This window comes from Ammospiza nelsoni, chromosome 6, assembly GCF_027579445.1.
Source record: "Ammospiza nelsoni isolate bAmmNel1 chromosome 6, bAmmNel1.pri, whole genome shotgun sequence".
Lineage (NCBI taxonomy): Eukaryota > Metazoa > Chordata > Aves > Passeriformes > Passerellidae > Ammospiza > Ammospiza nelsoni.
This window is the reverse complement of record NC_080638.1, coordinates 61,202,831-61,227,244: the sequence shown is the minus strand read 5'-3', so window position 1 is coordinate 61,227,244 and position 24,414 is coordinate 61,202,831. Positions and strand designations below refer to the sequence as shown.

Sequence of the window (24,414 nt, the reverse complement as noted above, 5' to 3'; positions counted from 1 at the left end):
GCAGCCACAGCTTCTGTGGGAACCCTGTGCCAGGGCCTCACCTCCCTCACAGGGAAGAATTCCTTCCCAAGATCCCATCTAAATCTAATCTCTTCTAGTTTGAAGCCATTCCCCCTTGTCTTGGCACTCCATGCTCCTGTGAAAAGTCATTCTCCAGCTCCTTGGAGCCCCTTCAGGTACTGGAAGGCCCCAGTGAGGTCACCCCAAGGCCTCCTCTGAACATCCCCAGCCTTTCCCCACAGTAGAGGGGCTCCATCCCTCAAATCATCTTGGTGGCCTCCTCAGGATTCCCTCCATCAGGTTGATGTCCCTGCTGTGCTGGGGACCCCAGAATTCCCTGAATGCCTCCCTTGGTTTCACTTTCCAGGGTTTTTTTGCTGCTGTTTTAGCAGGACCCTTCTCCATCCCCAGAACACCACACACATTCCCTCCGTTGTGTCAGCCCTTAATCCTTAATAAATGCAAACCTAATTTTCTAACGTCTCCACTTAGATCTAATCCATAAGGCTGTTTATTATCCTCATTACCCTCTCCTATACCTTTTTTCATTTGTATTCAAAAGCCTCTCTTTAATCTGTCTCAATTCTGAAGGTACGGCCTCGCCGCTCTTTGGTACAATCCCATAATGATTTCCACGGATGTGTTTTAGTCCTCCATCGATAGGTCTCGGGATGCTATTTACCTTCCTTAACTGCTTCCCACAGCGGGAATCACCGCTTTTAATAATCTGTGTGCTGACACCTTCAATCTTTCCCTTCACCAGCATCTTGTGCCACCCCAACCAGGGGTTAAATCTTTATTATTTGTGTATGGGCACACTGGGGTTGTGGTGGAGGGGGTGCAGCCAGCACTGTCCGAGGAGGGTTTTGATGTGTGTGAGAGAGGGCAGAAGGAGCTGATCCTTAAAAAACTGATCCTTAAAAAACCTCGTCCTGAAGGGACGATCCCAGGAGCAAGGGACAGGCACGACGCGCACCGGTCCCCTCCTCCCCCCGCATCTCCGCGGTGGTTTCGGCCCGTCCCCCCCCAGCGCGCCATGGTCCCGCCCGGCCGTACTCACCCTCCGCCACGCCCTCTTCGGCTGTACCAACTCTTCTCCGCCGGGGAAGATGGAAGAGAGCGGGAGGCCGCGCTGAATAGCCTCACTGGGTTTTCGGCTTTCTCTGTTCTTTGAGATCTGTATTGAGAGAAGTCCATGAAGGCGCTTTGGGGAGAGCGAGAAGGCGAGCGGGACAGGGATGCTCCCCCGCGGGGCGGTGGATGGTACAGCCCGCCCGAACCCGGAAGGTGGCGGCGCACATGGGCGCGGGGCCCGGGCCCGGGGCCGGCACCGGCACGGGGATCGGAAACGGGATCGGGATCGGGATCGGGAATGGGGCGGGAGGAGCCGCTGCCGGGGCCCTGGGCGCTGCCGTGGCTGCTGTCTACACGGTCACGCTGCCGCCCGCCCTGCCCGGCGGGGATGCGGGTAATGTATCGGGTGGGGACCCTCGGCCCGTAGCGGCCGGTGCATGGCGGTGGGTGGCGGGGGCCGAGCCCTCAGGGACCGGGGCATCCCTGTCACCCCACAGGGCTGCTGTCACCCCACGGGAGCTCGTGCATCAGTGTCACCCGTGTAGGGTTGGTCTGTCCGAAGGAGCCGGTGCGTTGGTGTCACCCCTGGAGGGTCGGTGTCACCCCACTGGGTTGTCACCACAGAGAGCTGCTCACTCCAGAGCGACTGGTGCCTTGATGTCACCCCATCGGCTTGCTGCCATCCCACGGGGATGCTCATCCTATAGGGGCTGGTTCTTCACTGTCACCCCACGAGGATACTCATCCTATAGGCGCTGGTTCTTCACTGTCACCCTATAAAAATGCTCATCCTATAGGGATGGGTGCATTGCTGTCACTCTATAGGGTGACTGGCTCTCGCCCCTATAGGGCTGTTCACCCCAGAGGAGCTGGTGCATTGCTGTCACCCCATTAGGTTGGCTGTCATCCCATAGGTATGCTCATCCTATAGGGGCTGGTACTTCATTGTCACCCCATATGGTTCCTGTTCTTCTACAGGGACTGGGGATCAGTGTCACTCCAGGGGGTTGCTGACATCCCATAGGAATGCTCATCCTATAAGGGCTGGTACTTTACTGTCACCCCATAAGGATGTTTATCCTATAGGGGCTGGTACTTCACCCCACAGGGTGACTGGTGCATGGCTCTCACCCCAGAGGGGCTGGTGCATTGCTGTCACCCCATTAGGTTGGCTGTCATCCCATTGGAATGCTTATCCTGTGGGGTCTGGTATTTCATTGTCACCCCATATGGTTGCTGTTATCCTGTAGGGACTGGAGCATTGCTGTCACCCCATTAGGCTGGTTATCATCCCATAGGAATGCTCATCCTATAGGATATTTCTGTTATTTCGTTGTCCCCCATATGGTTGCTGTTGTCCTACAGGGACTGGGGCATTAGTGTCACTGCAGGGGGTTGCTGTCACCCCATAAGGATGCTCATCCTATAAGGGCTGGCACTTCAATGTCACCCCATAAGGATGCTCATCCTAGAGGGACGGGTGCACTGCTGTCACCCCATGGGGTTGCTGGTCCCATTGGTATATTTTGGGTCCCCATTAGGTCCCTGTAGCCCCGGGTGCAGTGCAGCCACTTTTGGGGTGCTCACCCCATTGGGGTTGGTGCATTTAAAGCTCCCACAGGTGGGTGCAGCAGGGACACCCTGCTTTGGGGTGTGCAATGGCCCAGTGGGCTCAGCACAGCAGGGACCCCCCTGGGCTGGTGCCCTTGAGCCCCCCATAATGGTTTGCCCATATTTGAGCCTTTCAGAGGAGGATTTAGGCAGGGGACAGCTGGTGGCTTTAGGGGACAGCTGTGCCATCCTGCCAGCTGTGCTGTCCTGGGATTGTGCAGCAGGGAAATCTTTGGAGCTGCCTCTCTGCCAGTGCAGCTTCCTGGCAGTGCCAGCCTGTCTGAATTTTGGTGTTTGGCCCTGCTGATCCCACAGGGGGACAGAGTTCTCCTGTTTGGTCCTGCTCTGCTTTTACTGATTTAACCTGTTCTTGTTTTAAAAATGCTTTGGTTTTGCCTGTGTGGGTTGGAGATGGGAGGGCTTGGTTTTTCTTGGGAATATATTGATGATTTTTATTTAATGGAACAAGTGTCCAAGATTCTTTCTTTCTGTGTCATCCCAGAACAGTTCAGTGGTTCTGCTTAATGCTGTGCCTCCTGGTCACCAGTGGTTTCAAATCCAAGCTGTGCATGAAAATCCTTCTAAATAAATGGCATTTTAATGGTTTCAGGTATTTTACAGGCTCAGGATGTGTGGAGAGAGGCACTGGCCAGGCTGGCCATGTGCATCCTGATGCCTTTTGCTTCTGCTCCCAAATTACTGAAAGGGCTGTGTTTGCTCCTTCTGGGTATATTAATTAATGTGTGATGATTGGTATATTTACAGTTGTTACAATTTGGGTTTTTATTATAGTTTTTTGCCTCTTTTTTTGTCTGTGGAAAGCACCCTGTGCTCTGAGCTGTTCATGCTGCATGAAGCCTCAGGAACCTGGTTCTTAATTAAACCTGGTTCTTAAACCTGGTGCTTGAGCCTGGATTCTCCCTCTGGGATGCAAATAAGCATGAGCAGCCTTTGCAGAGGGGGATGCAGGTTCTCCTGGTGATGCCCTGGCTGGATCTGGGATTTGGTTTTTTGTTTGATATGAATTATCCCAGTGGACAGAGCAAGCAGCCAAACAGCACATGGGTTCACCCCACTTTCCCCAGGGTATTGTGGAAAGGAAATCCCTCAGGACAGAGTCCCCTGACCAGCCCTGTGACCTCGCTTCTTGTCTTTCCTTATTTCTTTATTTTTTGAATTTTATTTTGAATTTCCTGCCTGTCTTCCATGTGTTCACTGGGACTGGGCAGACACACTGCTGTCCCCTTGTGCCTGTCCCAGCCAGCATTGTGTCCCATCACAGTCAGGACTTTTTTGGGCATTATTTCCCTGGTTTCTCATGGATTGAGCCTGGAATTCCTCAGCTGGAATATCTGTGCATGGCCCTGCTTGTGGTGTTTGATTTGCCTGTGCCTGAAACTTGTGCCACCAAAAGCACTGAGGCTACTTGTGTGAATAAAGAGCTGCTTAAGGATTTGCTGTATCTGCTTCCAGGCAGGGAGCCTAGTATTTTATTTTATTTTATTTTATTTTATTTTATTTTATTTTATTTTATTTTATTTTATTTTATTTTATTTTATTTTATTTTATTTATTTTTTTTTATTTTAATTTTTTATTTTATTTCATTTTATGTATTTTACTTTATTTTATTTTATTTTATTTTATTTTATTTTATTTTATTTTATTTTTATTATTATTTTATTATCTTCTATTATTTTATTTTTAAACTATCTGTATTTTTAATTGTTCCCCAAGTTTGCAGTAATCCAAAAATATCTAAGGCAGTTGGTATTTTTCTCTCTGGCAGCTTGCTCGTGTTACTTAGTGTTGGAATAAAGAAATGAATGAGAGAATAATAGGGGGAGATGGAATTATAATTCAGAAATATCCACAGATGTTAAAACAGCTTTAAAAGGGATCAAATAAAGTTTAAAAAAATAGAAACCAACCAAATGTTCACTGTGATGTTTCAAACATCAGCTCCCAAACTTGCTGGGTATAAATCAAGAGTTCAGGCAGCATTGGGTTTGTTGCCTGAACACCTTTATGGGGGAATCAGAAACTTGTTTATATCAGGAATCACTGAATATTCTGAATTAAAAGGGACCCACAATGATCATCAAGTCCAGCTCCTGTTCCTGTGGAGTTGGAGGGAATAAACATTTCAGTTTGAGCTGGTGCCTTAAGATGCCAGAGGTCATTCTGTCTCACAGGACATTGAGTTTGGGGGTGTGTTTTGTTATTTAACAAAATAAATGCTCCTCACTCCTCCAGCCCATGGAGGCTGTAAGGGATGCTCAGGTGTGTGGGTGGGAGGTGGAGAATTAACCTTATCCAAAGCAGTGGCTGTTGTGTACTTATTTTGATTTTCCCACTGGAATTCAACAAGCCTGCAGCCTGTGAGCTGATCTTTTGCAGCTATTTTTGGTTTTTTTTCCTTAATTCTTACAAGGCAAAGTTGTGCTGTTGTATTTCAAAGCTTGGTGGTGGCTTCCACCAGTGGTTTATTTATATTATTTCTGCAGCTTCCTGGTTGATTTGTGGCTGTGTTTCTTTGGGGTGATTCTTGCCCTTGATATAAACGTCACAGCAATGTGAACGAAGTTAAATTTTTGCTTTTTTAGATGCACATATTGCTGCATCCCAGGAGGATTTTAGTGGAGCAGCATGCCTGGGATGTGCTGGGTGATGGGCATCACCAGCTGCTGCACACTGGGGAACCCCCCCAGTGCCAAATTTAGGGTTTCCTTTATTGTCACCATCCTTCGCTGTGTGCAGGAGGATTTATCCCTTCCCAGCCCTGGAAGTGTTGGAGCTGCTGAACTCTGAAGGGCTCAGAATTGGGATGGATGGTTTTCCCATTGCATCCATTTTTTGGGGGCTGTTTTGCAGTGTAGAGTGAAATTTTCCTAAAATAAGAATAGCAGGAAACTCCATGTCTGAGAGGTTTTGGTGCAGTAAGTGGCAGGTTTGGCTCCAGTCATTGCCAGCCAACAGCTCTAATTCTGCAGAAGCTGCCACCAGCAGTAATGGGTTGAATCTTCATTTTAAAATGCAGCATTTACTGCATTTTACTTTAAATCCTGGTGTCAGGATTTAAAGGTGCCATTGGTACAATCCCCCCTGCCCCCCTTTGTGTGGTGTGTTGAGGACGTGACTGTACAGAAATTTAAAATATTGTTAATTTAGCATTTAAAGCCACCAGCGTCCTTCATTTGTGTCTTTCCCATCTAACAATGCTTCCATGATCTTGGTGCTTGCAAAATTATTAGGACCAGGAAAATTGGATTATGAAATTTGAGGGAAGGAAGGAAAACCAGCTGTAAATTTTTAATTTTGTGTCTCCCTGAATGCGTTGTTCTCATTGAATATATTTGATGTATGTTGTTCAGTTTGCTGCAAAATGCTCCAGTGTCAAATGCTCTAAAAATGCCAACTATTCTGCTAACGTGGGTCTTTTTGTGGCAGCTATTTGTCCTGGCTTAAAATACAAACAAAATGCAAAATCTTAATGTTGTTTCTATTGGGAGCTGGGTGCAGCATCCACTGACAGGTAAAAGAATTACTTGTGAAGCAGAATTGCTTTAGCATCTAGGGAGAGCAAGCTTCCCAGATAAATGGATGCAGATTTGCACAATCAGTGATTATGTTTTTCCTCTTTAAAAGCTGTAAAGCTCTGGTTTTGTGTTGGTTTCTATAATTTTTTTTATGACAAACAACTGGGTTATTGAACAAACAATGCAGCTTAAGCGTTGCAAAGTGTAGTGCTTGAAAGTTATTGAGTCAGATAGTTTTAAATTAAAAATACACACACACAGATGTCTGCATTTTGAATGTCTCAGGCCATTCTTTGCCCGATCCTACCTATATTTTCACTTATCTTTTCATACAAGTCTCACGAAAAACATACAAAAGATATTTTGTGCAATGACATCAGAGGGAGAAAATATTCTTAGAAAATTTCATGCTGTTAAATCTCCACAGATTTACAGTTTTATCCAGTCAAATTAATGCAAAACCCCAATGCAAGCATTTGGATTTTGAAAACTTTGGAGGAGTGTCATTTCCTAATAGTAATTATTGGTTTTACATTATTTTTTCACAGGGGAGCTGATCACAGCCGCATATGAGCTTGGAGTAAGTATTAGTTTTATTGTTTAATCAATGCTCTCATTAACAGTTTTAGGAATTAAGGAAGTTTAATTAAGCATGGAGTAAAGTAGATTAATTTATTTTCAAACCACAGTTTTTACTAACTTATAAGTACAGCACGCGACAATTTACTTCAAGTTTTAAATCCAATTAAACTAAATTATAAAGCAAAGGCTTTACTGTATATACAGTAGCTGGCTTATTATCAACCCAAATTTTGTATAAGCTGGGGAGAATAAAATAAATCGGGTTAACAATTTTAATAAGTTTTATTATTTAATAAACTTTATTATGGTGCATGATCCCTTTAGGCAAGACCTTAGGACTGTCAGCGCGGTGGTAATCCGATAGCAGTGTGGTCTTTCAACTTGCTAACCAATAAAATAGTTGAGAAGCTGCTTTTTAAAAAAAAAAAAAAACCTAAAAAAAAACCAAAAAAAAGGGGAAAGAAAAAAAAACAACAGCCTTTTGAATGACCCTAATATACTGTGAACCCAAACAAGGAGCCCTTTAAGGCACGCTAATGAAACGTGGCACCTCCTTTTCCTCGCAGCCTCATTATTATGGGCGAGGTGTGGAGCCAGATCCACTGAGGAAAAAAACTTGGTGGGGTTGGGATGGGTACCAGGGTTTGGGATGGGTACCAAGGGTTGGGATGGGTATCAGGGTTTGGGATGGGTACCAGGGTTTGGGATGGGCACTGGGATTTGGGATGGGTACCAAGGGTTGGGATGGGCACTGAGGGTGGCTCGGGGAGCGGAGCTGCTCAGGGCTGCCGTGCTCCCATTCCCAGCCTCTCCCCCCTTTCCAACCCTGTGTCCCTCTGTCCCTAGGTCGCCCACCCTCCTGGCTACCCCCTGTTCACACTGCTGGCCAAAGGGGCCACGGGGCTGCCCGGCAGCTCCCCTGCCTTCCGAGTCAATCTCCTCTGCGGCTTGGTGGGAGCAGCTGCTGCCTCTTTGCTTTTTTGCACGGTTTTCAGGTAAAGTCCTCGGGGGTGCTTTTTCCTTGGCTTCGTGGTGCTTCCCCGGCAGCTCGGGACATTCCCGAAGGCTCCCTCTGCTCCCTGCTGGCCTTCGGACCAGCATTCCCCCCCCTTCCCTAATTAGTTCCTCTGATTAACCTAACAGCAACTTAATCTGAATTTGACCTTCTTTCCCGCACAAAAGCCTCCCCCCTCTTTTTATTTTCCCCCCCACCCTTTTCTTTTCTGTTAAATAATAATAATAGCAATAATAAAAAGTGCGCCCTTTCCCTTGCCCAGCCGTGACAGGTTGTTCAGGCTCATTATCACAAATCACCGCTCGGTTTAACTAACCAGAACTAATGAAGTTTGTCGTTCTCGAAAGATGCAGATGGTCTGTTTAAATTAACAGGATGAGCTTCACCTATCGGGAAACCGTGAACTTGGTTTAATTGCAGCTCCCGGCGGAGGTGGATGGGCAGTTGCCTGCCCGTGGTACCCAAGGAGCAGGGAGAGCATCCCTGCCTTTCCCTGGAGCAGCTCCGGGCTCGGGGGGGATGTCCGGGAGCCTCCTTTCCGCACCTCTAACCTTGGGAGGACAATCGGGATGCTCACGTGGTTGTGGGGTTTTTGTTAACCCTGCTCGTCTTTGATGTGCAAGTTCTGGCTGCTCTTAACCTCAGCCTGACCCATATTTGAGAGGATTATGGCAACCCGTATAAACAATTTCTGATGTTCTTTTTGCAGGGAAAATAGGGCACGTTTTGAGGCTGCAAGTGGTATCGGGGCGCTCCGGGATGAGACGGGGCAATTCCCGACCGGGATTATTTTGACAAAAGCCTTTTTCTCCCACCCGTTTCCAGAGCCACCCCTCAGGGAAACCTTCCCAGCAACCTAGAAATAAAAGCAGGAATAAATGGGGAAGTGGTGGGGAGCAGATTCTGAGATTAAGCAAGCTCTGAGCTCGCTTAAACTTTGTTCCACAGGGTCCATCTTTCTCTGCTGAAGAGGAGTTGCTTTTTTGCACATCACCTCGCACATAGCATCAGCTCCAAAGCACACCTACTGGAATTGCTTGAGTAGTTCCTAAATATTTCTGTAGGCATTTCAAGTGATTGCTTTCACTGGTGGGTAATACATGTAATTAAGTCAGCATTATTTAATTTAATATCCTGTATTTCACAGCCTGTTTGGGAGGCTGGAAGTGGCGCTGCCCTCCCGTCCACAGCGCTCGGTGCAGCATCAGAGCACAACTCCATTCTGTTAAAAACTCCTGCAAGGAGTTGCTAAAGGTTTTCTATATTTGTTTCTGATTTCTTTTTTAATGGTGATTATTCCCATTATTGCAGTTATTTGGAAGGTCTTCCCCAGTTTTTAATTTGTGTGTGACAGTTCCTTGGGTACCCACTTTGTGCTTTGGAAATGGTGCAATCGTTCCTTTAGAGAAATAAGGATATAGGAGAGAAATGGCAGGCTAAATTTGAGAATTATTTTGGGAATTACTTCAGCATTTCTGAAGGTTTAGGTGTTTTGTTGGTGTTTAATTGGATTTGGAAGACGGCGCTTCTGTCAAATTTAGAATTTGCATGAAGGAACAGAAAACGTGCAAGTGAGAGATGATAAAAACTATTAAGACTTACAGAAATTATTTCACAGATACTGATGGGATCAATTATTCAGCCTAACAGTGATTGTTTTGGGGTTTTTTTTAATAATTGTAAGGTGAGTTTTATTTCCAAATTACAGTGTTACATTTTTCATTTCAAGCACCTTAAAATTGGTTTATTTTTTGGAACACTGATCTGGCAAAAAAAAAAAAAAAAAAAAAAAAAAGAAAAGTTACTGCTTTTTAAAAAATTTTTTTTAAAGAAAAATATTAGAAATTATTCACTGGCACTGTCTGCTTGAAGCTGTTGCTGTCTGGGGGTGATGTGGTGTGTTTTAAACTGGGCTTGTCTGTCCTCACAAAGGGACTAAACGGGTCTATCAAATCCCCCCTTATTTTTGTGTTTAAATAAAATTATCTGGTGGGGTGACCCCTACGAGGTACCAATGGCAGAATCAGCACCTGCTCCTCCTGCCGTGTGAAACGTGGATGTTAATATGAAAATATGTAGATGTTAGGAGTACAAATAATTGATGAAGTACACATCCTTCGGGAGCAACACGGTTCAAGTGGCAAATCTGCCTGCTCAAACAATAGCCACCCTCCAGCAGGGAGGAAGCCATCTCTATGGAAATGGGGCTGACGCTGCCCTATTGATCCGGTGAAGAAGACATTATACGATGTCAGTTGGGTTGTTACGATTTCATTTGTCGTCTGACCTGAACTTAACCTCTAAAACCTTTCTTTTCTCCCCGCCAGCCGGGCAGCGCTGCTGTTTACCCTCACACCCCGTGCCTCCCTCCCTCCCTCCCGGCATCCCCATACAGTAAATCTCTCCCTTTTTAAATTTTTTTCTTTTAAATTAATTTCCCCATTGATTCTTTTTGTTTGAGTCATTTCCCGGAGTTTATTCCTCGGCAGGTCGGGATGATTTTATTGCTTAAGGAGAAGAGTCGTGGTTCCTTCCCTCTGTGGTGTTTGGGATGTTGTGGCACGTGTGGGATTAGGGTGGAATTTATTCCTTGAGCAGATTTCTCCTTTGCCAGGTGATGGCTGGTGGGCTGCTCCGCACTGGGGTCAAGAGGAAGCGGCCGCCGCATCACGTCTGTTTATTAATTTTATTGTGTTATAATATATTATATTACTCCTTTAATTACATTATTTTTTTAAGCCTGGATTGTTCTCAAAGTGAAATTATGTGGCAGCACATTGATGCAGAAAGGCTTTTTGTCAGTAATCCAGACTATCGCTGAACGAGCCGTTTCTCCTTTGAGTTACTTCTCAAGTGTGGATTTTTTCACCCGCCTCTGCACAGTCTTAATAAATTGCTTGTAATTATCGTAAAATGCCATTTACAAAGAGTTTTCTCGGACTGCTTGTAACTGAGGCAAATAATTCATCTTTGCTTTGAAGGAGGGGGGAGATGCTTTATGTTTTTAGGACTCAGTGAGTGTGGCTGTAGGATTGTTTCTTTAAACAACTATTTATTTGTTTTACTGTGGGAGGCAAAGCATAGCAAGTTTACAAAGTAAACCAATTATCTTCTTATAATATGATTGCCAAAGTGTCATTTTCTGCACAGGGGATGCATTCTTTGCGTTCTCTGCTGCAAAGAGAAATAGGAAGCTTTCCCCTGCTCTGAGTGCATTTTTTTTTCGGTCTGTACCTTTCATAGTTTGGCTGTTTTGGGGTTTCTGAGCACATAAAGCTGTTTTATTGCAAAGGCAGTAGTAGAGTAGATGGTGTCATTGCCCAGGTATTTGTGGGAAGTTTTTGCTAGCTTTATTTTGGCTGAATTGACAGGGTTTTCAAAAGGGGGAAGATGTTACATTAAATTAAGCAATTCACATGTGTTTGGTGTGCTGTTCTGGGTATCATATTAACTTTGGTACCAATACATTATGCATACATATATTTTTATATGTATATGTGTATTCCCTGCCCGCTAAACCTTCCAGGCAAGGAACTGTATATAAAACCCAGAGCCAGCTCTTTTCCCACTGTCAGCAAAAAGGAGAACTAGGTGTGTTGGATAATGAAATCATCAAAATGATTCCATCATTTTGAAATCATAGGGATGTTTTGGAAGTGCCACTTGACCCTCTTGATGGTACTGAGCTTTCTGGCTCCCAGGGTTTGTGTCCTGGAGCTCTTGTGGGAAGGTCCCTAAGGAGGAGCAGGAGGATCAGTGACCTTCATGGCCATCCCAGAGGGACCCCATGGCTGATGCTCCCTTAAAACTGCCCAGTGCTGGGAAAAGTTGTCTTCTGCCTCTGGTGAGTGAGGAAATGCTTCGTGTCCCTGGGTACATGGGTTTGCCAGAGCAGAATTCATCCCTGAGAACAGTTTGACCCCTTTTTTTGTGGACATGACTTGGGGAAGATGGAGGGATGAGAGAGGAGTCAGTGCCTGCTCAGCCAGAGTGAGAAATGAAGAAATTGGGCTTTGGGCAAGGAGGAATCTCCTTAGAGGGCGTGTTTGGATTTTTCCAGATTACAGATTATCGTAGATTATCTCTGTTGTAGCACAGCAGGAATGTCTTGGGCGTTTGGGAAGCAGCTGTGCTTAGTGAGGAGTAGTTACAAAGTTTTAGGTGGGAGAGAAGAAAGGAATGCACTCAGGTACTAATTTGCTTTTAGAAAATCTGCTGTGACCTCTGGCTAATTGATCACATATCTATTTTTATTTTTTTCCCACTTGTCCCCAGAATAAACCGGCGCTGAGTTCAGTCTGTTTGAAGATGCTGCCAAATCTGTTCATTTGCATTTGGCTCTAAAGTAGGCACACGAGGCTGCAGTAACTTTGTTTCATTTTGAAAAGGGTGGTGGGAGGAAGGGGGGGAAAGAAAAAGCAGGGCAAAAAAACTCTTTTTTTTTTTTTTTTTTTAAAGACTGAAGACTCTTTTCTGACAGCTAGTCAGAGTTAGAATTAGTTCAAGGAAATGTTAATAATGCACTGCCTGGCTTAATCCCTTTGATATCACCAGGTATCCTCCTGTTCATGGGTTAATTGCTTTAAAAGCGGAGGCAATATTCTGAGCGGTGGGCCGCTTCACCTTTTCACAGCTGTTACCATTGAGTGACAACTAAATCCCATGTGTAAGATGAGGAAGAGCTCAATCTCCAATTGGGAGAAAATTTATGTAAACCGCAATCCCTTCAGAATGTGCGGAAGTCACAGACTTTCTTGATTTACTCTGCTTTTCCCAGAAAGCTCCATTGTTCCCTTCCCTAAGTCCCATCAACCCTTTGTAGCAGAATATCACAGCGGCGGCAGATAGCTTGAAATATATAAATGCTATCATAGCTCTGATTAATAGCGGCGCTTATGAGTCAAGTCTGATAACGGAGCAGCTCTCCACTCAATTTCAGATACCGCTAATGGAATCTGTCTCCTGCAATTGTAATGTGAGAAGGGCTAATTTGCCATGGAGCTTGGAGCTGTCACCAGCCGGGGATTGGGGGGTCAGATGGGAGCTGCCAGGTTTTTGCCCTGCAGCTTGTATCTCTCGCTTTGAATAGCGCAGCCCCCTGCCTGCCAGGGAGCTGATAGGCCGCCGGGGGGTTTATGCCACTCGTACAATAGCGAAGGGCTGCATGGGCTGACTTGGTAATTGTGAAGCCAGCTCATTTTTATTTTATTTTATATTTTATTCTACTTTTTTTTCCCCCCCTCAACTCCTTCCTTTTCGTCCCCGCCCCCCCGCTCCTTTTTTTTTCCTTTCTTTTTTATTTTTTTTTTTCTGCGGCTGCATAATTTCTAATAAGGGGTTTTAACAAATGTCAGATTAGGAAAAGTTTCTGCAATTACCCAAAAAAAAAAAAAAAAGCCAACTTATAAAACATTTAAATAGCTCAAGTCGGCTCCTACTGTGGGTTGGGGTTTTTTGGCTGCTGGAAGCAGACACTGGTTATTACAGGAGCCTGGGATAAAGGTGTATCTATTTTCCAAGGATTGTGAATCAAATAATGGGTTGAACTAATACACCCTTTGCACTTGCAAAGACACCAGGAGAGAATTTCTCATTTGTAATGGCTGGAAGCACAGTTTGTACAACTCAAATGTGAGTATGGGGTGATATTTCTTAAAGCAGCGCAGCCCTGTGTGCATTTTATAGATCTGTCATGAGCTGTTCCACTCGTTGAGCTGCTCTGGAATAGCTTGGCATGGAAGTGTTGAATTTAAATACCAAACTTCCTTGGCAAGGGGCTGCTGCAGGCAGGCTCTGCTCCGGTGGTGATGGACATCCTGGAGCATGCAAGGTGTGAGGTTGGAATGTCTCATTCCTTGCTCCCCTGATGAGTTGTCACAGGGGGCTCTTCCCATCCCTGTTGTCCAGTGGACCCATGGAGGTCCTTGCTGCCATCCCAGAGCAGTTTGAGTCTCCCAGCAAGAGGATCCAAGGTGACTTGGCCCCAGGACACAAGGGATGGGATGCAAGATGCCTCTTGCATATGCTGGCGACCTTCACAGGTCCACATTTCCAAAGGGGTGGGCAGAGACAATAACCTTCAGAGGTGGTGTCCCAACTGGACACCTCCAGTCCAGGAGGACATGTGTGAGAGGGTGCAAGGGCCAGCTCCCCTTTGCCAAAATCCTCACTGCCACCCTGGACCATCCCCTGTCCAAACTGTGGTGTTTCAATAAAATAACTACAAGAAAGAAGAGTCAGGAAGTGATGGCGGTCCCTGGTAGGGTGTGAGGCATTCCATGCTTGTGGTGGCAGGTGAGGGTGCTGCCTGCTATCCCAGAAATCATGGATCTATGGGAATGCTGAAGCTGTGGGATGCTGAAGTCCTGTTTCACACCAAGGACAGCAGCTGGTTGTGACCAGACTGGTTTGGTTTTCTTTTATTTCATGGTGGCTCTGCCTCTTTGCTTGGTCTCTTTTCCCTTCACTCCCTGTGACCATGGGACCCAACCAGGAGAGATGAGCCAAGCCCTGCTCTCCTTCCTCCTCCTCCTGCTGCGGGCAGGGCTTAAGTGGCTGTTGAGCTCCAGGTCCTTGAGGAAGAATAAAATCTGGTTTGCTATTCCCTGTAGTACCTGAGCTGGCTCTTCAGCGCTGAGAGCAAGAGAAACCGCCTTTTGTCGTGGAGTGTTTGTGGCTGAGAGGCAGGCAAACCCAGAGGGATTGGGGTTTTGGGGGATAATTATTGTTACTTAAGCCCTAAACTCCTGTTTGGATTTTAATTTTTAAATAATTCTTCTATTTCAGCGCCGATGCTCGTGCACGCTTGAAATTTATCAGTGGGAAGCTTGGTTGTTGAGTCTTCTGCGTCTCTTTCTCTTTAGCCTCATCAAAAAAATAGTTGTTTTTTTTTTAAAGTGATTGATTAACAAGAAAAACCTTAAATTCAAAGTGTTAACTCTTTAGTGCACTGCCTTGAAATAAAAATACATTGAAGGAATGTATCTTTGCTACTGCAAAGAGACAGAGGTTGCTGGTGATGTAGTTGGAGTCTGTGGAAGTGAACAGGGAGCCAGCAACATCAGGGTCATCATCTGCAGGTGCAGGGACAGGCAATTTTATTTTTTTTTTAAATTCCATTATTTAGTTAATTAGTGGAGATTTTAAAAATCAAGAGAGTTTTTCTTATTCTACTGCCTAAAAAAAATAAATGAAAGATGCAAGGCTAAGATCTCCTGCCTATAAAGTTTTGGAGAGAAAAGAAGGCAGAAATAATCAGCTTATTTCACTAGGTACAGATAGGTGTTGCCAGTGTTAAATACATCAGCTTCAAATATAAACCATTCCAATTATCTTACTTTTCTTAATGAATCCAGTGCACCGAAGATTGCATTTAGCAAAAACATTTTAATTAAATTCCAGTTCCCATCCATATGTAGCTTTATGCTGATCATTTAATACATTTTGGGGAATTATTAAATATAGAGTATCTACTGTTATTTTATAAATAAAAAGTAAAAATGCTGGTGGAGTTTTTTTATTAAAGGCATATGACTTGTAATCTTGGCTAAAGGAAAATATTAGCAAACTTAAAGGAAAGGCTAAATTTTAAATTGCAATCTTGCATGTTTTAGTGATTGCCAACAAATGAGAAGCTAAAAACTATACTTGAAAAAAACACCCAGGTTAATATATTAAATTTCAGTTTTCCCAAATGTTCCTGCAAACTCTTAATAAAAACTTGTAGCTAATATAGTCCTGATTAAAGCAAACTCCTCCTGGATGCATCCTTGGAGCTAAGGCCCAAGCACATTCTTTCACTTGCATGCTTCAAAAGGAAAACACAATCATAATTATTTATTTTTAGTCTTTTCCTTTTATGTTTAGGGATGCCATGGGAAAATACTTCTCAGAAAGGACTGTGTGACCTCTCCTTTGCTGACTCTTTCTGTCCCTTCTGAGTGAGTTTTTGGATGATGGTCGTGAAGACTTTCCCAATTTTGCCATGGCTTCAATTATTTTCTTCTTCCATGAGCTGGCTCTGGTGCTGGGGCTGTTTTCTCATACTGGGCCCAAAAAGTGGGGAAACAAGCTGGATTTGGGAGAGCAGCCATCTACCCTCCCTGCTCCCCAAAATATTGGGATAAACTCTCCTAAGGATGTTGCTTTTCCATGAGGCCAGTTGAGGATTGAGCTGCTGGGTGTCTTTGCCATGTTTTGTAGCACCTCAACTCTATTTGAAAAATAAAGACAGTGTTTAAAGTGTTTAAAGACAGAAGCACAAGTAGAAATTGAGTGAAAATAATTTTCTTCTGCTCTCTGCTCTACAGTCCTGATGTACTGTCAAAAGGAAAGACAGTGTTAAACAACTGGAAGGTATTTCCAGGAAAAAACGCAAAATGTTTTTTTCCTTCTCCTAACCATGGTACACGTGGGAAGCCTCCAGCCAGTGCAGGTTGCAGAGTGTGGGGATCCAGGCAAGGTGGCAGAGCCCAAAGGCTCTGTGGTTCCTTCTTGTCCAGCAGGGCTTCACTGCAGGAAATATTTGCATTGTCAGTGCCAGGCCTGGTGTTTGAATTGGTGAGACAAATGATTATGTGCCACGAAAAACTTCTTAACTTCCACACCAGGAGTAACCTCTTCATGTTGTTCCCTCTGTCTCCACATTGGTCACTGCGTTGCTGAGTTCTTGCTGGACTTATGGGAGGTTTCCTTTAGCTCTTGAATTAACCATCTTCCACAAAATACTCTGTCTTAACCACAAGAATTCTCTCTGTGCCTGTAATTAGGGCAGCTATTATCTTCTGGCCCCCTAATGTCCTGCTTCCTTTTGTAACATGTCACCAGCATCTCCAGTTGTGGATTGCACTGTGCTCCTTTGCAATTTTTTCTTGCTTTTTAGAGAATCACAGAATTCCAGGATGGTTTGGGTTGGAAAGGATCTTAAAGCTCATCCCTTTCCAACCTTTCACTAGACCAGGCTGCTCCAACCCCCATCCAACCTGCCATGGAACCTTCCCAGGGATGGGGAAAAAAATAATTCTTGGCTTTAGGCTTCTTGACCTCCGTTTCAAAGCTCTGTCCCATCCCTTTGCTTTTTCAGTTTTTCCCATCTTTATTTCACTCTTGTGCCTATTCTTGAGAGTTCTTTCATCTCACTCTGCCTTGCACCACTGAACACCCATCAGTGTCTTTTCCACCCTGGGGTTGGTCTTTGGTCCAGAGGGGTGTAGGTGGCTGAGCTGTCCATGCCTGAGGTTTTTGTCACCTCCTTGGACAGTGTGTCATTTGAGACCATCTTGGTTCTGAGGCTGGAGAGATGTGGGCACATTGTCACTCTGTGCTGGAGGATTCCAACAGGCTGCAGAGGCAGAGGAGCATGGAGACCCTCATGTTGTCAAAATGAGCTGTATAACCACATTACCCCAGCTGCAGGGCAGAATTGATTTAATATTGCCCCAAAATCATGCTGACAATTGCCTAGGATTCATTTCTACTTGTTCTGCTGGTGCTGCTTTGCACTGTGGATTGATGCATTTCTTCTGCCAGGTGCTCTTCATCCTCCTCTGGAGATACCTGCTCTGATTGCTTCCACTTCTGAGAGTTTCCCTCTGAAGCAGCAAACTCACAAATCCATCACTTCCATTGCTGATAGCAGAACCTGCAGAAAAACTCTTGGTCTCCAGCTTGCACTTCCCAAAGCTGTTTTCTTGATGTTCTTCAAGAATGCAACATGTTCCAGTTTGTTTTTTTTATATCTGTTGTACTTTAGAGGAGCTTAGTGGGCCCCTGGATCCCTGGAAGTGTCCAAGGCCTGGTTGGATGGGGCTTGGAGCAGCCTGGTCTAGAGGAAGGTGTCCCTGCCATGGCTTAGCTGGAACAGGATGATCTTTGAGTTCCCTTCCAACCTGAGCCATTTTATGATTGTTTTTATGATTCTGTGGACAGACATGTCTGTGGTCTCCAGCTTGCACTTCCCAAAGCTGTTTTCTTGATATTCTTCAAAAGTGCAGTGCATTCCTGTTTGGTTTTTTGACATCTGTGGTACTTGGAGGAGCTTAGTGCTCCATGCATGAAATGGGCTGTCCCAGAGTGGGCTCAGCAGCCTGGCTTTCTCATGAATTTCCTGGGAAAGTTGTTCAGCCTGGAGAAGATTCCAGGGAGACCTTAGAGACTCTTCCAAAACGTAAAAGAGCTCCAAGAGAGATGAGAAGAGACTTGGACAAGGCCCTGGAGTGACAGGACAAGGGGGAATGGCTTCCCACAGCCAGAGGGCAGGGTTAGGTGGGATATTGGAAGGAATTCCTGGCTGTGAGGGTGGTGAGGCCCTGGCACAGGGTGCCCAGAGAAGCTGTGGCTGCCCCCGGACCCCTGGAAGTGTCCAAGGCCAGGTTTGACACTAAGCCAAGGTGTCCCCGCCCATGGCTTATGTTGGAACAGGATGATCTTTGAGTTCCCTTCCCACCTAAGCCATTTTATGATTGTTTTTGTAATTCTGTGGACAGACAGATCTGTGGGCTGTGCTTAGTTTGTGCTCCTGACCCTGATCTGCTCGGTGAGCAGACGTGTCCTGTGTCCCACACAGCTGGGATAACTCTTTAAGCTTTGAGTTGAGTGGCTTTTGCTTAAGCTTTGCTTCATAAAACTCAACTTGCAGGTTTGAGACTTTTTGTCAAGAGGATGGGATTTCTTTCGTCTCACTTGAACCCTCATGATATGTTTGAGTCTTTCCTGAGAAAGACAAGGAGAATTGGTGAATGAATGAGACGTTTGCCTAAAGTGCTGGTTTTCTGAAGGTTTTTGGAAAAGTTGTTTCACCTTTTTTTTTTACCTTATTTCCCTGCAAGAATTTCAAAGGGGTTTGTGGAGTTATTTCTTTATAACTAAAAGTTTGAACTGTTTTAATGGTTTAGTCAAAACAGGAACATCATGAAGTGAATTTGTGTATTGGGGATCTGTTGATTTTTCATTATACCTGGTCCTGCTGCCCTTTCCTGGTATCTTTCTTCAGTTTTTTTCCCAATTCTGTTGATTTTTTGAGACTTCTTCCCACAGTTGATGTTGAACTCTCTGTCACCTTCCCACTATCTTGATGTTGAACATGCTGTCACCTTGAGCTTGGCCTGGAACACCTCAGAATTGTTTCCTTTTTTCCCAATGTTAACTCCATACTTCTCACCCTTAGGCTACATCCTGCAGGTGCAAATCTCAAAATACTTCACAAAGGAGATAAAAATCATGAGATCTATTTTCCAGATACCTTCAGATCTCTGCCAAACCAAGCAGAGGAGCCCTTGTAGAGAGGGCTCTATCAGGAGCTTCCTCATGTGGAAATCACATGTGTAGCTCGATGAAGAGGTTGAGTAGTTTATAATTTTTTTTGTTTAAACCTGCTAGAATTGTTAGGATTAAATGGAACTGTGTGTGTCTGGATGGAATCAGAAAAATACCCAATTTTTGGTGGAGACTAGCTGAGTCTTACAGTGGAATGATGAATTTCTGGAGTGTAGCTTTGACCACGGTCACAGCTATTTGTATTTTTGAATAAAGCTTGGTTGAGCATGTTGTGGTGCCCTACACTTCTCCTTTTCAGAGTGACTTCCTAAAGGAGAGAGCTTCCAGACAGGCAGAGCCAGAGCAATGAAGGGAAGAGCCACTGTGGTGGAATGGGTTTCTTAAATTCCACCTCATGGGCTGCCTGTGCTGGCTGCAGCATCCAGCTGAACTGGGCAGGCAGCTCTGTGGGGAATGTGCCATAATCCCATCTGGGAGTCCCAGAGATGGCCAGCTTTGGGCTCACAGCCATCCCAACAGTGGCTGCTTCACCCTCTCCCTCCCTCTTGCTGGAGCTGGCACCAATTTCCCACACTCCTGACCTCTCCCTGACGGGACTGTGGGTGCTGCAATCCCCAGGACACCAAACCCCCCCCCAGAAAAGCCCTGCCAATGCTGTCCATCCTGAATAGCTCTAATCCACTCTTAATTCAGCTCCTGGATGAATTGAAGGCTGCGCCCCTGCTGGCATCTCCTCCAGAGTATCCCATTAAAGCCATGACTCCCTGGCTCCCTGCACCCTCTGGGCCTTCCCTCATCAGGATTTCTGAAGCAAATTCAATCCTGGAAGTTTGCATGGCGAGAAGAAGCAGATTCTTTGGTGTTGGGTGGCTGGCAAAGAGGCTCTGCTCTTCCCAATGGCAATCCTTAGCAGAGAAATTATTAGGGAGATCTTAACCATATAATGTTTTGGCAGGGTGCTGGGTGGCACTCATTGCTGCTGCTGCAGTATGTTTTGTTTTTAAATAAAAAAAAAAAATTAAAAAAAGAAGGACAATAAAGTAGGCTCCTTTTTTTTGTTGGAAAAGAAGATTTCATGTTATCTGTGTTTGCAGGCTTTCTGGCTCATATGCTGGAGGAATCCTTGCTGCGGGGGTGTTTTCATTTTCGCGTCTAACATGGCAGTGGTCCATCACGGCGGAGGTTTTCAGCTTAAACAATCTGTTTGTGGGGCTGCTGATGGCTCTCACTGCTCATTTTGAGGAGGCATCCTCTGCAAAAGAGAGATCAAAGGTAAAACATCTCAAGCAAAGTGAATGGTTCTTTATTTTTTTCGTAATTGGTTAGCACCTGTTTGTTTAATTTCTTGTTCGTTTACTGCTGATTTAGTTTTAAGTAAATAGGCCAAATTTTAGGTCTTGCCTCAGCACTTTGCTGGGTGGGTCCATCCCTGATCTACCTGGGTGTTCAAAAGTGACAAACATTGAAAAAACCCTGCCCACTTTGCTTAAGGATTGAGTTGGGACCTGTTGGATAGGTTTGGAATTGATTTAATACTCACAGAATGGAAGCAGGAAAACCAAAATCATTTCAATCTAAACATTTTAGTTCGTCCTGCATCAAAGACACAAACTAGGCTGTGAGTGTTCAAGGTTTTGTTTTAAGAATTGGTAATTTTCTTGGGGGTAAATGGATGTATTGTACAGGAACCTCCATCTAATCAAAAACCAGGTTCCAGCTCAAAAACAGGAACGAGCAAATTTTCAATGAGTTTTTCTTTTGAAATTAAATGTGCCCCTAAAATAATGGCATTGTTAAACACAGAGACTTTAAATTTCATGCTGTATTTTCTACTTTTTAAACAGACTAGTCAGCCAAATGATATTTTTGCTCAGCAGTCTTGTTCTTTCTTTTTGTTTGCCCGAACATCTGATCTCTTTTCCTCCGACAGACTTGCCTGCTGTGACTCCTGTAAATTGTGTGAATAAAGGGATTTTTGTCAGGCTAGGCTAGAATTTCAGGAGTCTGCAGTGGTAGTTTACTCAGCTTCATGAGTTCTCAAATAACATGTTTTATCAATGGCTACAGAGACCTTGCTTTACCATTGGATTTTTTAAAAATGATTATTATTATTTTCTAATTAGCAACAGTCCCAAGATCCCCACAACCTGAACTCCACAGACATGGAGCTGGGCATTTTCCAGCCTTCTCCCATGTTTCACATGCCTGGTTTCCAATGGGATTTTCAAAATTAGATTTTCAGAAGCAGTTAAGGAGCTTGTTCCAATGGTTTTTTTGAGTGTCTGGCATCCCACGCCTGGAAGAAGCCAGGCTGCCAACAGCAAGCTTGCAGTGCTTTTTATAAATCAGATGGTCATACAGACACATATTGGAGCTCATCCATGTACTTAAAAAATGACTGAGGTGGTTCTGAGCCCTGCCAGGCAGCTCTGAGACCCACAAAGATTTTTCTGAACTTATGGCAAGGTGCTTCCATGGCAGGGCAGTGTCCAGTGTGGAAGGCTGAGCAGTTAATTAAAAATTACAAGGTGATCCCAGCACTACACCAAGGCAATGTTTGCATCTCACACACCACCCTCACCAAGGGCTGGAACAAGCAGGGGAGGTTTAGCTTGGATACCAGGAAAAGGTTCTTTCCCCAGAGGGTGATTGGGCACTGGAACAGGTTTGAGGTTTTAGAATTATGAGGGTTTCACCTATAATTCCCATGGCTTAGGAAGTTTGTGCAGCCCTGACTTTAGCCCTCTGTGCCTAACAAAGAGGAAAAAATAATTTCTGTTAAAAAAAAATTAGATTTCTGTAGATAATGGCTTTATTTTAGGACATTTCTAAAAAATCACACAAAGTGAACTGTTGGGCAGCCTCCCCTGTGCAGCTGGGTTCAGGAATTGGACTCATCCCATCATTATGATGTGATGATGCTGCACAGGATCTCTGTATGCATGGAGGCATGGCTGTTCAGCTGGACACTTCTTAAAGAATGTTTTCTGTTAAACAGTTGGAATCTCCCTGTCAAAAATAAAAAAATCCCCTGAGTTCTGTGTTACAACTGCCCAGTGCTCACTGGTGTATTTGCCTTTCTCCTCCAAGGATGCTGTGCTGATTCTTTTTAATCTCTAGATGTTTTTGCAAACTTGTAAATAGTAATTGTGATTTTTTTTGTTTTTTCCCCTCTCAGATCTCTAAATGGGGTGCCTTTTGCTGTGGGCTCAGTCTGTGCAATCAGCACACCATAGTGCTTTATGTTGCTTGTATTGTGCCCTGGGTTCTCTCACAGCTTTTCAGAAAGAGGGTATGTATATACAGTCACTTACACACTCACACCTCTGGTTTTCTAAGGCTGGGATTGATTCTTCTCCCCCAGAATTTGTGTCACTTCTAAGTTAATGTGATTAATCATGACCCACTGAAGTTACAGTCTGACACCATAGCCACTGATCTCAAGGGGGTCTGATTTAAAGAGGGTCTGCAAGAAGGGCGTGGAGTGATAGGACAAGAGGCTTTAACTGATAGAGGGAAGGGTTAGATTTAGATATTAGGAAGAAATCCTTCCCTGTGAGTGTGTGGGGCCCTGGCACAGGGTGCCCAGAGCAGCTGTGGCTGCCCCTGGATCCCTGGCAGTGCCCAAGGTCAGGCTGGACAGGGCTTGGAGCACCCTGGGATGATGGAAGGTGTCCCTGCCCATGGCAGGGGGTTAAAACAAGATGATATCTGTGTTCCCTTCCAACCCAAACCATTCTGGGGTTCTGTGATCTTTGCTCATGCCAGTGATCTGTGACCCTCTTGCATCCCCTGGCGCAGGACTGCTCTGCCCCAGCTGCTTGCAATTACCCTGTGAGCTAAAATAATACTTGGAACTGAGAACTCAGCCTTCCCCATGCCATCAGCTCCCCTGGAGATGAGTTCTGTGTGTTGGCTCCCTGGTGGAAGCCAGCAGAAGCCACATCCACTCAGGGCATAATTAAGCCTGGGTGAAGCATATGAGCTGCAAGAAATGTGATGCAACTCAGACAAGCTTGATCCAAAATCTCTTCAGCATCCCCAGCAATGCCCTTTTCTGGCCATATATTTCCATGAACACAATCAATAATCACTTCTGCAATATATTTATAGTTTGTTTTGGGTTTCTTTTTTGAGCAGGGAGGTCCAGAGAGACCTCTGTGGTTCCCAGTAAAGGCAGTGCTGTGCCAATATGATAATCCTGGGAAATACTTTGGACAGCCCAGTAGTGCCTGCTGCAGGAAACCACTGAATAAGATGGAAATGGATGGAAAACTGCCTTTTTAAAGTACAAATGAGCCACCTTCCTTCTGGAGGAGCTCTGACCACCATCATTATCAAGCTCCTTTCTCTGCTCCACAGATCATCACTCCCAGTAACCCCAAATGCTGAGGAAGTGCTTTGATTGACAGGGCAGTGGCTAACGACAAAGCAAGCGTGCAATATTCTAGGGTGGGATTTTCCAAAGCACTTAAAGGAGTTAGGCACACAAGTCCCTTTGAAAGTCTTGTCTCCCTGACCCCTTAGGCAGTGTCGAAAATCCCACCCCAAAAGTTGGCCTATCCAATTTAGCCAGCCTAATCACGATCAAGTAAATGGCAAAACTGACTCCTGATGATGGTGATGATGTGTGCAGTTGTACTAGAGCAGCATTTATGTGGTTTTTTTTTTTTTTTTGCCAGATGGAAAACCAGCCAACTCTTAATCGCTGCAAAGTGGGTTATCTCAGCCTTGCAGTGCTTCAGCCATCTATGCATGTCATGCCATGATTTAAATGTGAAAGATGCAATGAGTATGATACTCATGAGTCCTAGCTAATATTATTTGCTTCACTTAAATTTCACCCTGCCATGCAAAGGAGATCAGTTTGATGCAGTTTCCTAGTAATCCACAAAATCATAAGGTTTAACATAGCATTTTGTAGGGACTTACTATAAATTGAGAGATCAGCTCTGTGTAAATATATTTGATGTTTTTTCTTTATCTGTTCTTGAAGTTCCAGCGTGATTAAACTAAAATAAACATTGTTATGCAATATGACATATTTTGGTGCAGGAATTGTCCCTGGGCCATTTGCTGAAGTTGGGTTTATGCTTCTTGGCTGGTTTGCTGCCTTATCTCTATCTGCCGGCTTCGTCCTACGTCAATCGAGCCCGCTGGACATGGGGAGACCAGACGACTTTTCAAGGATTTCTGACCCACTTTCTGAGGGAAGAATATGGGACATTCAATCTGGTAAACAAGGGTCACTGCCTAAATTGCTTCCTCTTCACTTATGCAACAGCAGAGATGTTCTGTTTGTGACGATTAAGGGCTCGCGG

General features: G+C 44.7%; 1 protein-coding gene across 1 annotated transcript in view; it reads left to right on the top strand.

Moving 5' to 3' along the window:
• The first annotated feature begins 1,260 nt into the window (after window positions 1-1,260).
• Window positions 1,261-24,414, top strand: part of TMEM260 (transmembrane protein 260) — a 34,717-nt gene continuing 11,563 nt past the window's right edge. The window contains exons 1-6 of the mRNA XM_059474921.1: window positions 1,261-1,468; window positions 6,771-6,802; window positions 7,651-7,799; window positions 20,188-20,365; window positions 22,272-22,385; window positions 24,149-24,328. Coding sequence (XP_059330904.1) covers window positions 1,261-1,468; window positions 6,771-6,802; window positions 7,651-7,799; window positions 20,188-20,365; window positions 22,272-22,385; window positions 24,149-24,328 — 861 coding nt within the window. The remainder of the gene's footprint in view (window positions 1,469-6,770; window positions 6,803-7,650; window positions 7,800-20,187; window positions 20,366-22,271; window positions 22,386-24,148; window positions 24,329-24,414) is intronic.